This window comes from Aptenodytes patagonicus, chromosome Z, assembly GCF_965638725.1.
Source record: "Aptenodytes patagonicus chromosome Z, bAptPat1.pri.cur, whole genome shotgun sequence".
Taxonomy (NCBI): domain Eukaryota; kingdom Metazoa; phylum Chordata; class Aves; order Sphenisciformes; family Spheniscidae; genus Aptenodytes; species Aptenodytes patagonicus.
The window spans coordinates 18,181,437-18,196,832 of record NC_134982.1 but is presented as its reverse complement, the minus strand read 5'-3'; the positions used below and the strand labels follow the sequence as shown (position 1 = coordinate 18,196,832).

The 15,396-nt window shown below is 35.7% G+C and overlaps 1 protein-coding gene across 2 annotated transcripts in view; it reads left to right on the top strand.

Annotated features, from left to right (window-relative positions):
• The window catches only part of HCN1 (hyperpolarization activated cyclic nucleotide gated potassium channel 1), a 215,197-nt gene that overhangs the window by 14,576 nt on the left and 185,225 nt on the right, over nucleotides 1–15,396 (top strand). For both annotated transcript variants that reach the window (XM_076362698.1, XM_076362697.1), the window contains exon 2: nucleotides 10,671–11,094. In XM_076362698.1, coding sequence (XP_076218813.1) covers nucleotides 10,671–11,094 — 424 coding nt within the window. The remainder of the gene's footprint in view (nucleotides 1–10,670; nucleotides 11,095–15,396) is intronic.

Sequence of the window (15,396 nt, the reverse complement as noted above, 5' to 3'; positions counted from 1 at the left end):
CCTCGCTGGCAGAGGATGGGAAGCTGAAAAGTCCTTGACTTAGTATAAGCACTGCTTAGCGACAACTAAAACATCGGTGTGTTATCACATTACTCCCATGCTAAATCCAAAACACAGCACTATACCAGCTACTAGGAAGAAAATCAACTCCATCCCAGCCGACACCAGGACAACCATCTATTTCAGTATTGTGTATACCTGTGACAAAATGTAATGGAACCTTGTTTTTTAATTACAACCAAGCAACGGGTATGACCTGCAGTACTGCTGCTGGCAAAGGTGTACTGGAAGGAGAAAAGGCCTCATTGCATGTAAAGGCAATCTCTTGGAGTGCTTGATATTGCAGGTTATCTCCTGTTTTGCAGATCAAAAAAACATTTAATAAATAAGTATACATAGGTTGTTTTGTTGGGTTTTTTTGGAAGGCATTTGATTGTTTGCTTTTTTAAGAATAACCAAAGCCATTTCACTGAAAAAAACTTTGTTTCCTTATAATGAATTAAATTGCAAAATGGCCATTCAGCAATCGCATTCCATGACACTGACCAATGTTCATAAATGTCAGAGGCAGATTTTACAACCTCAGAAACTTGGTCCGTATTCCAAACCTCCACCCTTCACTGAGCTGCTCACAACGGCAGTATGTGAGTTTTTGCTCAGGCTTGCTTGCATGGAGCTTGCTGGAGTGTTAGAGGGTAAACAGCGTGAAAAGACGACAAGAGGAGCAGAAGTAAAACTAACAAGATCACGGTTATTTAGGCCAATAACTAGAACATCTTTGAACATCATGTATTCTCTTTCTCGTTTGCTTTTCTGGGTTTCCCGTTTTGTTTTAAACGTGAATATCAGGTCTATCTGGTCACTGCTCTGTCTAGCTGCATAATTAGCTGATTTGTTTTGGCAGTGCAGGCAGAGCGCTATGCTGTAAAAAGGATGGTAAGACTGGAGCGTGCAGTGTGTAAATTGGGAAACTTTGAAGAAATGTTAAAATTACACTGCATCTCCTTAAATACTGTGGAAGGCAAATGGCTAGCAGAGAGATCTGGATACAAGCTGAATAATGAAAAAAATGGGGATTTCTGAGTATACTTGGTGTAAAGAGGAGAAACCTGCAAGAGCTGCATTTTATTTCTGGTAGGGAAAGGTGTTTTTGTGTGTGAAGTATGAAATTTTGTTTTGAAAGATAATGGTAAAACTGAATATTGAATTTCCTAGCTGAGCATTCTCCTTCCTGTGCGCTCATTAGCGCAGGGCTCCTAAGGTGTGTCACCCTGTAAAAGGGGAATCATAATAAATACACATGGGGAAAGGTGTAAGCAGGCTTGTGGAAGATTACGTCTTTAATTTCTTAAAATATTTTGTGTTGTGTGCATTGTATTTTCAATTAATTGATGTTTTAGATAGATAAATTGATACAATGAATCCAGTTAATAAAATTAATAACATAACAATTCAATAATCACACTAATACAATTTTCAGTGTGTATTTTTGAGCGTGTACATGAATGTCTCCTGTATCTGCTCAGGAATCAAAACTGTTCAGCCCACATGTTGGAAGTGCAGATTAACTTCCATCCTCTGCTGGAAAGAATTTAAACCTGTAGATTTACTTTGCATAGCACTTCTGGCATGGATACTTTCTATAACAGTATCACCTCTCGGAGGTGTACTGCTTTGACAGAGCAAAAAAGTGAGAACTCCTCCCCGGTCTAGTGGTTGCCTTCCCTGGGAAGAAGTTTTTGGTTCCTTCTCTAGTTTTATTTGTTTAGGGAAAGAGAATGTCAGCGTGTACCTCGCTTCAGGAGACACAGTATGGCTTGGGGGGTAATGAATTTCCTTGAGAGGTGGGAGATCCTGGGCTCAGCTGCCCACAGATAGGTGAGGAAAGTCAAATGGATTTTCCTAGGCATTGGTGAGAGCTCTAGGTATTGAGCTGTTTTGCAAAAGGGGATGTGCGTGACATGACCTTAATTACTTATCATGTTGCTCTGTTGTGAATTTGATCTTTCTTTTTCCTTTGCTTTTCTAAAAAGTGTCTGAAATATATTTTAATCCTTTTTCATCAAAGTATATGTAAAAATGAATACAATGATAATTTTGATTTGAACATCAATTTGTCAGTTTCTTGTTATTTTCACAACAAACACAAGTTATTAATATATTTTTAAAATAAATAAATATTTTAATTAGATTTAATTACCTTTTGAAGAAAATTATTTACTGCAACATAGTATTCATGGATTACAATAGAACAACTTACTGATTCTTAAAACGGTACTTCCACTTATTTTAAAGGGTTGAAATCTCAGTACTTATTTTTATACTCAAAGAAATATAGGCTTTGGAGCCAAAGATCAGCCATAAATAGTTGTAAATGGGAATAATAATTTAATTTGACATATTTATGCTATCTCGATTACTTGTTCTTGCATTAGAATCTTGTACATCTCTGTAGATACGAGGTGTATAAATATTCAGTCATGTATTTGTTTTCACTCATTATGTAGAAGTACAAAGTCTGCATGTATAATCCATCAACTTGTTTCATACCTATCTATAGTTCTTTTACACTTTTTCACATCTCTGATTTTTCCCTTCATGAATTTGAAGACTACGTCTTTTTTTCTCAGTTTAAACATAGTGCCCAGTCTTGCCTGCAGTGACCTTTTTCAAGAAATGATACACCAAATTCTAGTAAATGAAAATGCATGTTTGAAGCTGCTTGTCTGAAAGTACTGTATCTTTCTACAGTTATACGCACAAAGCCAGTTTTACCTCTGATTATCAGAATGAAATTGTCAGTAGTAGTATGTATGTCAAATACCAGAAATCTCGGTGTCTTACGTGAACCAAGTTGGTGGTCCTAGTCTTGGTTTTTTTGTCAGAGGTATTCACCTCAAAAAACTAATTGTCCCAACTCATTTGGTGGTCACAGGCCAGTATCCTCACCAAACCCCATGACTGAGGTCTATCAATAGCTGCTGAGCAATGTCTTCCCCATCATCTCCTTCTCTGAAGATAAGTAGAGAAAATGGACTTTTCCTCATCAGCAGAAACTTTAAAGATTACACTGATAACTGAGAGATTGAATTGGTTAAAAAAAAAAATCGATTAAAGAAGAATATTAGGTGATATTGTTTGGTTTTCTTGGTTTTGCGAGGGGGTGTGGGTTAAGTTACCTTCCTTTTCACATGACACTTTGTTGAGAAGAATTACAGAAGGCTTCTCCCAATTTAAGCCTCTGAATTTTTACATAGTATGGAGGCATCCTAAATGTCATGTTTCTAAATGGCACTCTTAAAATTACTGTCACTACAAAATTCTTAATTAATGCGAGTGTTCCAACGTGAGATATGAGATTATTTTGCAGCTGAAATATTTTTAGATATGTCTCTTTCAGACTTTTTCTCATGCCTGTAAAGTGGTCATTTCTAATTTGAGAGTGTGAATGCGTATTTTACAGTGATCCACTACAGAAGTTTGCTGACACTTAAAGAATCAGTATGTGGCAATTTGCAATTGGTTTAAGGGTTGGTGATAGGAAACTGAAACAAATCAGTTAGAGTCCCTACACAAAATGTTGTCTGATACTGAGAGGCTATGGTCTAACAGTTTGAACAAGGGGGGATAAACTTGTGGAAGATACAGTACTTGTGCTGTGACACATGTTGATGCAGAAGCAGTCTTGGTGATCTGAAATATATCTGTGTTGATCAGCATACAGGTCAGCATAGACAGATTCAACTTTTTCCAGGAGAAAACTCATTTGTGAGTCCTGACTCTTCATCAGCGCTTTTTCCTAGCTGGTACCTATCTGGACAGGAGCACTACCCTGCTTTTTCACCACGGAATGGGGCTGAAGAAAGGAGGAACTGTGTAGAGATGGGGTAGTGCAAAACCAGTATTAGAGCTCCACTGACAGTGGTGCACTGTTCTTGCCCAAGGTTAAGTGGAGGTCAGGCTTTAATTCTTTCTACTGTAGTTTAATAAGTTTCTCTGGAGGAAAAGCAACTGCAAACATCAGATGTATTTAAGCGCTTGTGGTAGGAGATTATTGGCTAAAACCACAGAGACTCATTATTAAATAATATTGCCATATTATATAAATTTCTCTTTGTCCTTTCCTTCGTCCCGTTCCATATGCAATGAGGGCAACATTACTCCTGTACCTTTATTTCTCAGAAATCTGAGACTTAATTTGTTAATGCATGTAAAATTCTATAAAAACTTTAGACAGAAGGTATTGCATGCATACCAAGAATTAAAAATCTTTTGATGAAATAGTCACTGCTTAAATATTAGTTGAATTTATTGAAAATATACATATATATATAAGTGTAATGTTAATTAGTTAATTTTATAGTCACTTTCCATAGACAGGACTGTGATTTTCTTTTCTACTAATCAAGCCTTTGAAGCGCTCAGGCTTTAAACCTAACCAAATGCTGTAACCAAAGCCTGTTGAAAGTAGTAAATTGCTGTTCATTGGCTTCATTGGGTTCTGATCAGGTCCCCCGAGAGCTGTATTTATCTAATCATCTGCCTTGTGCATAGAATCACAACTGAGCAACAAACTGTAAATCTCCACTGCTAAGTGTGTTTAGTTATCAGATAAAACTCACGAAATTTGTTTTAAATTGTACAAGTTTGTAATTTTTAGATACATTCTATGGCTATATAAAAAAGAAGACTCAGTATTGCTGAATTTTCTTAATCTCTCTTTGAATTCTTTTCTGCAACCAGGTAGGAAGTTGCATCAATGTTTAAAAAATAACAGCAAGGCACAAAAATTGGATTTCTAAGTATATATGGCTAACCTTGAAGTGAAGGGCCTCAGTATTAGTCTGAAATCAAATGAAGATTTCTGTTGGTCTGAAAACTTCATTATTATTTTATTTTTTTAATCACTTTTAGTCTGAATTGGAATGAAACCATTAAGCTGGAAGATTCCCAGGTCCAGCACTGCTCATAATTTGGGCAGGGAAACGGACTTTCTAGAACATCAGCCTCTGTCTCATCCCAGACTGACCAGTCTCAGGCAGGTAGAGAAAGCCCTTCTGCTGCTTCAGCAGGTTACCTAGCTAAGTCAGTGAAAGTTCATTAAGCTTGATATGTTTTAAATTAAAAAAGAATAGCAAATATTGATGAAATTTTTACCTGAGAAAGTGTCACAGGCTTCTATTTAGTAATATTTCTGCCCTTCAACCTCAGCACTTGAACTGTAGGAGATGCTGTTAGTAGTCTACTGTAGCATGTAATTTACAATCGAAAGGGGTGAGCCATGAAAGGGTCTCTGTTTCAGCCTTGCAAGATTCCTCATTTGTGTTTACTTAACATAAGCTAAAAGCTGTCAGAGTGGAAATAGAGGAGAATAAAGAATATAAATCAACAATTTCAGGAGAATAGTTTATCTTTTAAAAACAAAACAAAAAACCAAACTCAACCTTTTGTCTTCCTAAAGCTTTGCAAAATTAAGTACATTCAGATGAGGAAAGTTTTATCCATGCAGAAGGACAACACAACTGCAGAAGTAACCTGTTTACTGGACAATGTAAAGAAGTGACAGTTCACTAGTCATTTTAATGCATTTGTATTAATGTGTTCACACAGATAGGTTACAGTAAATTCTAAGTTTGGAAATTTTAAAATAAAAAAATTGCTGCTGAGCCAAAATCACAGAAGCACTGCACAATAGATTTGCAACATTTAAACAGAATTTGTTCCATGGAGGATGTTGAATGCAATATTCCTTGTTAAAATAGAAGGAATTTAATCTTTAATTTGTATGCCTTTTTCCCAGAAGCAGCATGTTTTCCTCTAGGTGTGTGTATGTGTAAGAGAGACAGACGGGCAGAATGAAATGGATAGCTGGGCAGAAGGCAATATCCTCACTTTCATGCTATGAAAAAAAATGGTTATGATTTTTCAGAAAGTTTTCAAGCACAGACACCTGTGCAATCATGAAAAGAATTTGGGTCCCCTGAAGAAAACCCTCCCTTCTTCATCCTCCCATCCTTTCCAGTAAGGAATCAGTATTTACCTGATAAATACTCATCCCAGTAATTATCTGCAAGTTGCAGATGTTTTCAGGCATGTCTAGCTTTGCTCTCTCTTACCAAAAGAATTATACAGTTGCACAGCAAGAGAAAGATGGCATTTTCTATGAGAATCAAATTCTGACATGGAAAATATCAAGTTTAGTGCTTGTTACAGTACACTGTAAAAAAGTTTCAAATTACTGTTATTTCTACTAAGATTGTTTTGTTCTATATAGGACATTGATTTCTCTGTTAGGTGAACTGATGATCCATGAAAGCAAAAGAAATAAAGCTGTGTTTGAAGGTGAGATAAAAAAAAGTCAGTGTTCATTTCACTGAGCATCTGCTAATCAATCAAAATATTTAAATAAAAAGGAGGCAAGTTTTCCATGGAAAGCTTGTGAAAATTTTTTACAGTTCTTGATTCTCTGAATGTGTAGAGTGAAATCATGTCTCAGAGGCATCAGGTTTGGTTTGAAAGATATTTTACAAGCAATTTGAATGAATATCTTTTTCAAAGACCTTCTACTTTATAATGTGGCTGATGAGTATTTGTGACTGAATTTCATGAAGTTTTGCTGATGTGTTTTGCTCTTTTTTATTAAATAATCAGACTTCTATGATCTTTCTGGACACTTAATCTTAAGCAAAGCCCTGACTGCTCTGTAGCCTCAAGTCACAGCACCCAGTGCCTTAGAGATGCTGTTCATTCACTCTGCTGTGTGGTTTGTGAGACAGCTGACAACTTCTGCTGGGTCAATCTGGGTGTACTGTAAGGATAATCATATATCAAACTACACTGAGACTGCTGTGTCAATGGGCAGCAACCAGGAAATTATTAAAGAAAGCAAATTTGAATGACTTTTTACACAGTTGTATATACAGCAAATTATGCAGCAAATTAACTAATTTAGAGCTGAAATTTCCTTCTTTAAGACTCAGTTTTCTTTGGGTTGGATTTATAAAGTGGAAAATAAAATGCCTGTTACAATTCATAGTGCCTTACATTTTAAGCTTAGTACAAATATTGATTAATTAATACTAAATAGTTCTTTATCGCTGCTTGGATAGGCACTCATTTTGAACAGACTGTTCATCCTATCCAGGATAGCCTGTGGCAATGAATAAACCACCAAAGCTTCAGCGCCATGTTCCAGAGCTGTAAAAAACACCGTGTTATTACCGTAAGTTTTGAAATTACAGTAGATAAATTATGAGTGAAAAGATCACTGAAACAGGGCTATGAATCTAACTAGTTTTACTTGAGAATACCGAAGTAATAATTAGTGATTTTTTTTAATTTCTGTATAAAATAGTTATTTAAAATTTAGAAAAATATGCCTTAAAACTCTTTTTTTATACTTCTGTAGTACTTGAAGACTTTTTTCACCTAGAGATATTAAACCTCCAAGTCATTTAGAAGCATATAAAAAGTTTCAGGAATAGTTCAGTGTGGTGCGGTGCTGAGCTCTGTACTTTCAGTTAATGGCAGCTAGCAGTAGCTGTACTGAGTTACCTTCAGAGGAGCAGTAAGCTCGATAGCTGTTTGCTGTGGGACTAAGATCAGTTCTTGTTTCTCATTATGTGCTCTGAAAGATCTCATTACTCCCAGGCTCTTTTTTTTTTTCCTCATTCTGGAAAATTTTGTGTCATAGGCCTATCTCTTCCTTGCTTTTTGTCAGTATTTTATAATACCTTATATAAATCTGGAACTCTGAGATTGTAAGTTTTAAATTTATAACCATCCTCACTGGGGGTGGGTGGGGTGGGGATGGTAGCAAAAATAAATAAATAATGCTAAAAGTAGTTTGAAACAAAGGCCTACCTCTGTGTCTCAATAACAGCTTCTTGCACTGTCTCATGAAGCTTTTCAGCTCGCTCGTGGTTACATGAATAGTAGGATGTTCTGAACTGGTAGGCAAGGAACGCATTGTATTACTTTCTCTACACAGGTCACAGAAGGGCAATACAGGGAGTTGCATCTAGTTTTTCTCACCTGAAAGAAAAATATCATATAACATGGCCAAGAGAATGGCATTTGGAAACATTTTCCTAAAAGAAAATGTCTGATTCATTTCTAAATGAAAAATCAATCACAGTATAATAAGAGTTTTTCTTACTAACTAATCAGCTTATACTATATTGTGGACTAAAATCGAAATACAAAACTAGTACAATCTCATAGTCCTTAGCACTCAATCTTATTTTATTACGGAAGCCCTAATGCTACCACTTTTGCTGATATTCAACATCAGGAACTCCAGTGTGCTTTGCATAATCGCAGTACGTAACGATCCTTTAAACCGCGGATTACTGCAGGATCAAAACACCTGGTTCTGTATTATATTTTATGTTGGCTGGGTGGCTGCTTGTTGTGCGGCTTTGGTTAGCCTTCGTTGCATAACTGTTCCCTGCGCTGGTGAAACGTAAAGGTCAATCTGAAATCAAGCAATGCTTTGCTTAGGAGTGAGCCACACACACAAGTACGCCTCTTGTGATTATTTCCTAGTTGTTTTCCACTCATTTTCAGGATTCCTTGGAGACTTTTATTCTTCCAGAACAGTTTTGTGAAATATTTTAGTCGATAGCATTATAAAAGTGTTTGTGGTAATTGTACCTGTAGATCATAGTAGCAGTGATATATGAATTAAGTGGTTCCTTCTATATGGTAATTCTAGATTACTGAAAAGGAATCTAGCACAGCAAGAGGCCTATTATGTGAATTTAAAAAGGTAAGAGAAATAGGTAAGTTTTTGCCAGATATGGTACCAATAGGGTGAATACCATCACATCCTAAGCAAAAATACATACAGCCTAGATAAAACTGAATATTTATAGCACTTAGTATTCACATTTATTGTACGATTGAAAATGTGTAAGCCATAAATCACATTATGGTACACAGGGAATTACTTATAAAGTCTATTTCATGCGATTTCTGAGTACCAGTTAAAGGTGCTTTGCCATCTACTCTCTCAAATGATAGTCAAGACTAATCTCTGTAGGTTTATCTTGGAATAAAGAATTTTAAACCTGGGGAATTCTCATGCCACTCTCAATCCTATGCTACTCTTCCTTTAGTGTGTTTTACAGATGCAGTTAATTATTTATATTCTCAGATAAGGAATTTGTAAACTCAGATGTATTGTCACGGATAAACGTGAAACAACGGGAATTTATAAACCTGGATCATTTGGTGAATACAAGAAACAATCTCCGAAACCTAATGTAATCCATATGCTCTGTGCAAGTCTAGCAAAAACTAAACTTGTGGTTCTGAAATGTTTTGTGGCCAGTTAAACTACTACTATTGTTGATTGCCATGAACCTTTACCAAGATGAGGGTGTTTGTTGCATGCCAGGAGACTGGTGCTAGTATCATGGAAGTGGCCTGGAAGTCAATGCTGGAGTGGTGTGCTGGTGGCATGTCCATCACATGTCCACCTTGTGGGGCCCCACTGCGACAGAGGGCCGGAGCAGGGAGATAGTTGTGGAGCCATTGCTGCCTCTAGTCTTCTAGAAAGTCTAATGAGTCTATGGGGAACTGTTGTTGACTGGTTTCTGTGCCTCTCCAAATCAAGTTTAGTTGAACAGATCATGTTCTTAAGCAGAACAAGAGGTCATGCATTGGGTTCAGGCTTTCCCAAGTTCAGTTTCAGTTCTTTTATTGAACAAGAATAACTTTCTTTGACAAATTAACATTTAGAAGTTATCATAATTTTCTTAAAATCTGTTGGGTATGTACTACCATCCCCTGGAAATCTTCCATCAGGATAGATATATGTTCTATGTAACAGGTGGGTTTACTCACCATTTCTATAATAGATACTAAAGTTACGAGTCTGGCTCTCTACCATCTGTATCAAGCACTGTTAGCAGTATTCCGCCAGTGTTAGAGGGGAGCATTTAGATACTTCTGGAGCAAAATGGTGAAATGCAGTACCCGTTTTATACTATGTAAGTGGCAGCTATTACTGTCCAGACTTCTTAGCTAGCTCTGAAAGAAGATAGACTATGAGGTTGTAAAAATGCATGAAAGTTCAATTCAGGTTGTAAAAGTGGATGGAGGTTTTGATGTTATCTAATTTTTGTTTCTGTTTTTTGCTTTCAGTGCTTTTTTTCTCTTCCTGTAATTTTATTCCAGCACTGTAATGGTATGAGTACATTCGCAAAGAGGTACTTACATTTAATACGTTATCTGTTAGATATTTGGGTTTCCATTTGGATAGAAGCCTTAAAAAATATTGCATTGCTAAAGCACTTTTGATTGGCACCAGACATCAGTTTTATTTATATAAACCCACTAACAGGTTTTGACAGGAGTCTCGATAAGTCTAGGGAGTACCACACATGCACACCTTTCAGATATGCCATGGAGTGATAAGCCATAGTACTGTCTTTATCCTAGATGTGTATTCTTGAGAAGGAAGGCACATAATGAAATGTATTAATTACTTTGTCTTCTCTACTGACTGTGAATATATTGAATAAGTTAAAACAATGAGAGTTTTCTTAGCATTAACAAAATGTTTAAGTATCTTGAGGTGAAGTTGGCGGCATGATAGAGACCATTTTTCTAAGTGTGTTTTACCACAATACATCAACCATTCTGTTTCTTCCTCTCTTTTTTAGGTTTTACTGGGACTTAATCATGCTCATAATGATGGTTGGAAACCTTGTCATTATACCAGTTGGAATCACATTCTTCACAGAACAAACAACAACACCATGGATTATTTTCAATGTGGCATCAGACACTGTTTTTCTATTGGACTTGATCATGAATTTTAGAACTGGGACTGTAAATGAAGACAGCTCTGAAATAATACTGGACCCTAAAATCATCAAGATGAATTACTTAAAAAGCTGGTTTGTGGTTGACTTCATCTCATCAATACCAGTGGATTATATCTTTCTCATTGTAGAAAAAGGAATGGATTCGGAGGTTTACAAGACAGCAAGAGCACTTCGTATTGTGAGATTTACAAAAATCCTCAGCCTGTTACGTTTATTACGCCTTTCAAGACTGATTAGATACATACACCAGTGGGAAGAGGTAAGACTTACATGGTTATAACATCATTTGCTAAGATCTTATTCCTACAAAAAACTAGTCAGGTCTCTCTGAAGAGTGACACAAGAACCAGAATGGAATAAAGAGTTTTTACTCACCAATTAGTGTAATTACATATAGGTGCTAGTAGAAAAGCCTTTTTTGAAAAAAAAGCACAGAGTAACCATCTTCTCTCTGCTAAAAACAGACACCATAATATGTTTGGGACCATGACCACAATAAGCATGGATGGGCTCCTATTGAGAGTATTAGAAATTTTGGCAACCACCTAAATCTGCATTTAAGTTTGGTGTCTAGCACTTAAACTTATGAAGTTAATACTTGTGTAATCACAGAGAACTTAAAATACATGTTCATATTTTTCTATTTCAGGAGAAATTGAAACAATTTATAATTGAGTAGATTTCCTAGAATGCTCATTGTTTGAAGGCTGTATGTAGGCTGAATATATCAAATACTGACCTTCTTTATAAAAAAATACGAGTCACTGCCTTCTAAACTGTCAACTCCACTATTTCCAGACGTGACCTTATGCTGCCTGCCAATTTGGCATGGTGACATTTCCAGGAAATTATGGCATTCCCTAATTTGGCATGCTTATGGCTAGGAAGTGTTTAATGCTTTGGCACATACCACCATGATTCAGTCATTTCATTTCTTGCCTGTCACCATTTCTGTAGGTCTAAATATCGTAATATATTTTAAAAGGAAGTGCTAAAAACGTGAAAAATAACTGCTGTTTTCTAAACCTTTCTTGCAGCAAATGTAATGAGAATTATTTTGTAAAGCATTTTCGTGGAAGCACTATTAAAATAGATTTGCATAAATTTATTTACCTACTTTGATGAAGATTTATTGAATTAAATGAATATTGAAGGATTATTTGGTACCATTTCTGGTGCTTTTTCTGCTGGTTATCTTCAGTATTATATTCACTTTCTGGTTTCACAGAAACCTAAATACGAAGCCATCTGACAAATAAAGTCAGATTATATTTAAAAATGGCATGATGCTGGATGATACTAAGTATCAAAAGTCTAATAAATTTATAGTTTCTCAAAAAGCTGCTGAAATAGGTAATTATTTTTTATTACTGTATTTTGTAAGTTCTACTTCTTTTTGCCTCCCTGTAATGCAGTGTAACTATGTTTTTGACACAGAAATAGAGCACTGCAGTTTTATACTCAAATTTAACTAAGGCAAATGATTAAGCATATTTTGTAGTTCTACCATAAAGCTGTGCTTTTGTCTCCACTGTGCTTTACAGAGAGACAACCTTCTGAAATCCGTTCAGTGACATTATTTTCTGCAGCTTGAGTTAATAGCTTGCCACTATGAAGCCCTATTAAGCAGAGAAATGAATACCTTCCCCCCCCCCCCTTCCGTCTGTTGTCAAAGATAAATCAGATATTCTAAGTCAAAAATAATTGAATCGTCCACTGAGTGGGACTAGAAGTGACCAGAGGATGTGGTCCAAACCAGCAATAGCTGGTGTTTGGTCCATTTAATCTTTAGCTAATGGCTGCTTGATTGCAGCTTCACCTTTGTTTCCACTGGTAAAACTTGTGAAATATTTCTTGTATGATACTTTATTTGACAAGTATTGAAAAATAAGTGGAGTCCATCTTTTTGTGTTTGATAACACATTATAGTGCTCCCTGGATGTTCTCAGGAAGGTGAAAGAGGGTCTGAAGGGGTTTTTTGGGTCTTTTTTTGAGCCTGCAATAAAGCAGCAAGAAGCTCGTTGGCTGCTTTTAAAAAAGATTTCTGATGGCTGTGAGAACATGCAGGAACAGTGATAAATATGTAGACTGAATCAGGTTCTGATAAATCCCAAAATGAAACGTGTGCAAGAAAAAAATGTTCTTTTTTTTTTTTTGTTTAGCATTTTACAGATATCGGAAATTAAGGCGGTCATGGATTTTCATATTTGGCTTTTGTTATCACAGTAGTTGATTATTACTTTGGATGTAGCTTGTGAAACTCTTCTGCACGGTGATAAACTACCACTTTGGAGAAATTGTGTGTTATAGCATTGTAATGTTTTAAAACAAAAAAACTGGGTAGGGATGAACTTTGCCGAATTAGGAAACAATAGTTGGATGATCCCATAGGGGTAGTCAGTGAGACCTTTGCTGCCGATATTAATCTTTTCTGTATCGTGTGTGTTTGCACATGCACAAGAGGGAGCAACTGTTAACTAATTTTTGTGGAGCCTTTTTCTGTGTGGTTAAAGGGATTTAATAGTTTTTGCATATGGGCTGACATGTTGGTTTTAAATGTGGTGCAGATAAATCTGAAATACTATGTATTTGGGTCCAGAATAATGAGCATTATGTCAAAAATATTGAGAGGACAGTCAGCAAACTCATTCTTCATAACCTGCCAAGAGGATAATTAATGGAAAACTGATTGATGAACAAACCAGGTTGTATAATAAGGCTGTTAGCCCATTAAGGTATTTATATGTCCTCCAAGGGAAAAGGCAGGTTGAAATGGTTTGAGCTTTTTTTACTATCTTTTTTTACTATCACATACCTGGACTTTAGTTGATCGGTATCCTGAACTTTAAGATGAGTAGGCAAAAATTTAGAAGATTTTTATATGATACTGGTGAAACACAGTTCCTTTTCTTTATTTCTTTCCACATCATTTAAATCAATTAAATCAAGATCAAGCTGCTAACAGCCACATAGAATAATGTTGAGATAAATAATGTATGCTTTGCAGAAGCTTTCTCCTTAACTGTTATGAGGGAACAGAGCTATAGCCTGTGGTGCAGTATATATGAAATCTGATTGATACATTCATATCAGTCTGATGTTAATAGCTTATCCAAATGACTGACTCAGTGGAAATGGGAAGAAACACTTTAACAAAGGGACAGAAGATATGTTGGCAGGAATTAATTTACTGAATTTGCAATTCACATTGCCCTAAAACTGCTTTTTAGCTACAATATCTAATATTCCAGTCCTTTAAAGCTCAGATGTTGATAGATAGATCATATACTTACTTAAACAAAATTATATACTGTAACATGCAAGAAAAAATTTGTTATTTAAATTGGTGATTGCAGAAATTATAGTTTTGCAGTAATTTCTGACAGTGGGCTTGTTTTGGATTTTTTTTTTTTTTTAGCATAGGTTCCTAAAAATACCGAACAGGATGTACTGGACCTAACTCTTATTTACTTTAACTTATTTTATGAGACTGCCTAAGCTGCTGACCCCTAAACATTTTACATAGGTTTGCATGCAACTAGTAAGTTATTCTTAGTTAAATATGCTCATAGATAACGGAACAATTAAAAGATATGAACAATCAGGCATAAATACATTGTTACATATCAAATGGTGTTTTGCTTTACATTTGTCTATGATATAAATTTACTGATTGTTTCAAATGACAGTATTTTCCAAAAGCTGCTTATAAACCAGACTTTAATAGCTTTGCTTACAGCTATTCTAATCACAGGACAAGACCTAGTAGATATATGAGTAAATAGAAGTGGTACTTCTAAAACTGTACCCTAAGTCTTTCTTGTTCTGAGATGTCTGATTATGTAGAATTAGAACCAGTTTTAAAATGACTGAATGCTTATTGCAAGATGTGCAATAGGTTATGTTTTGCAAAAAATCATCTAGTAAAATATGTAATAGATTGCAGCCATGTCTTATTTTGGTTTGACTTGTACTGAAGTCTTGTTTTCAATTTGCCAAACCTTTTCAAGGTTCATGAACCTCGATAAGTGTTGATATCCATTCTAGCTGTTGCTAAAGCTCAGGTGTTTAATGAAACATATTTCTGAGCATATCACACAGACGTGTCTTATTCTACTTTTTACTGTTCTATTTCTAATAATCACAGTAATGCTGATCCAGAAAAGCCCATAAATACAAGCTTGCTTGAATGCTAAGGCTTACTAAAGTGCTTAAAAATTAAGTTAAGTGTGTAAGAGCTTTGCCAAATCAGGTCCTACATTAACAATTTCATCTGTTGCTTCCACGCTACCAACCCTAATTATCACAGATCACCACTAGGTGTCCTCTCCTTGTTGTTCTGCTTGTTGCCAACAGTACAAAACCACGTATTTTGTGTATATGATGTTGAGTCATTATTGTTGCCTAAATAAAAATATTGTAAAAGAACACTTGTGTTGCCTGGACAACAGAAGACAACACTTACTTCACTAGCCTGCTGTTTCTGTGGTAGGTATACAGGTGAGTTTTGTCCCCTATAGAAAATCGAATCCCTTTTTCTTTCTCCTACAGCCAGATGAGA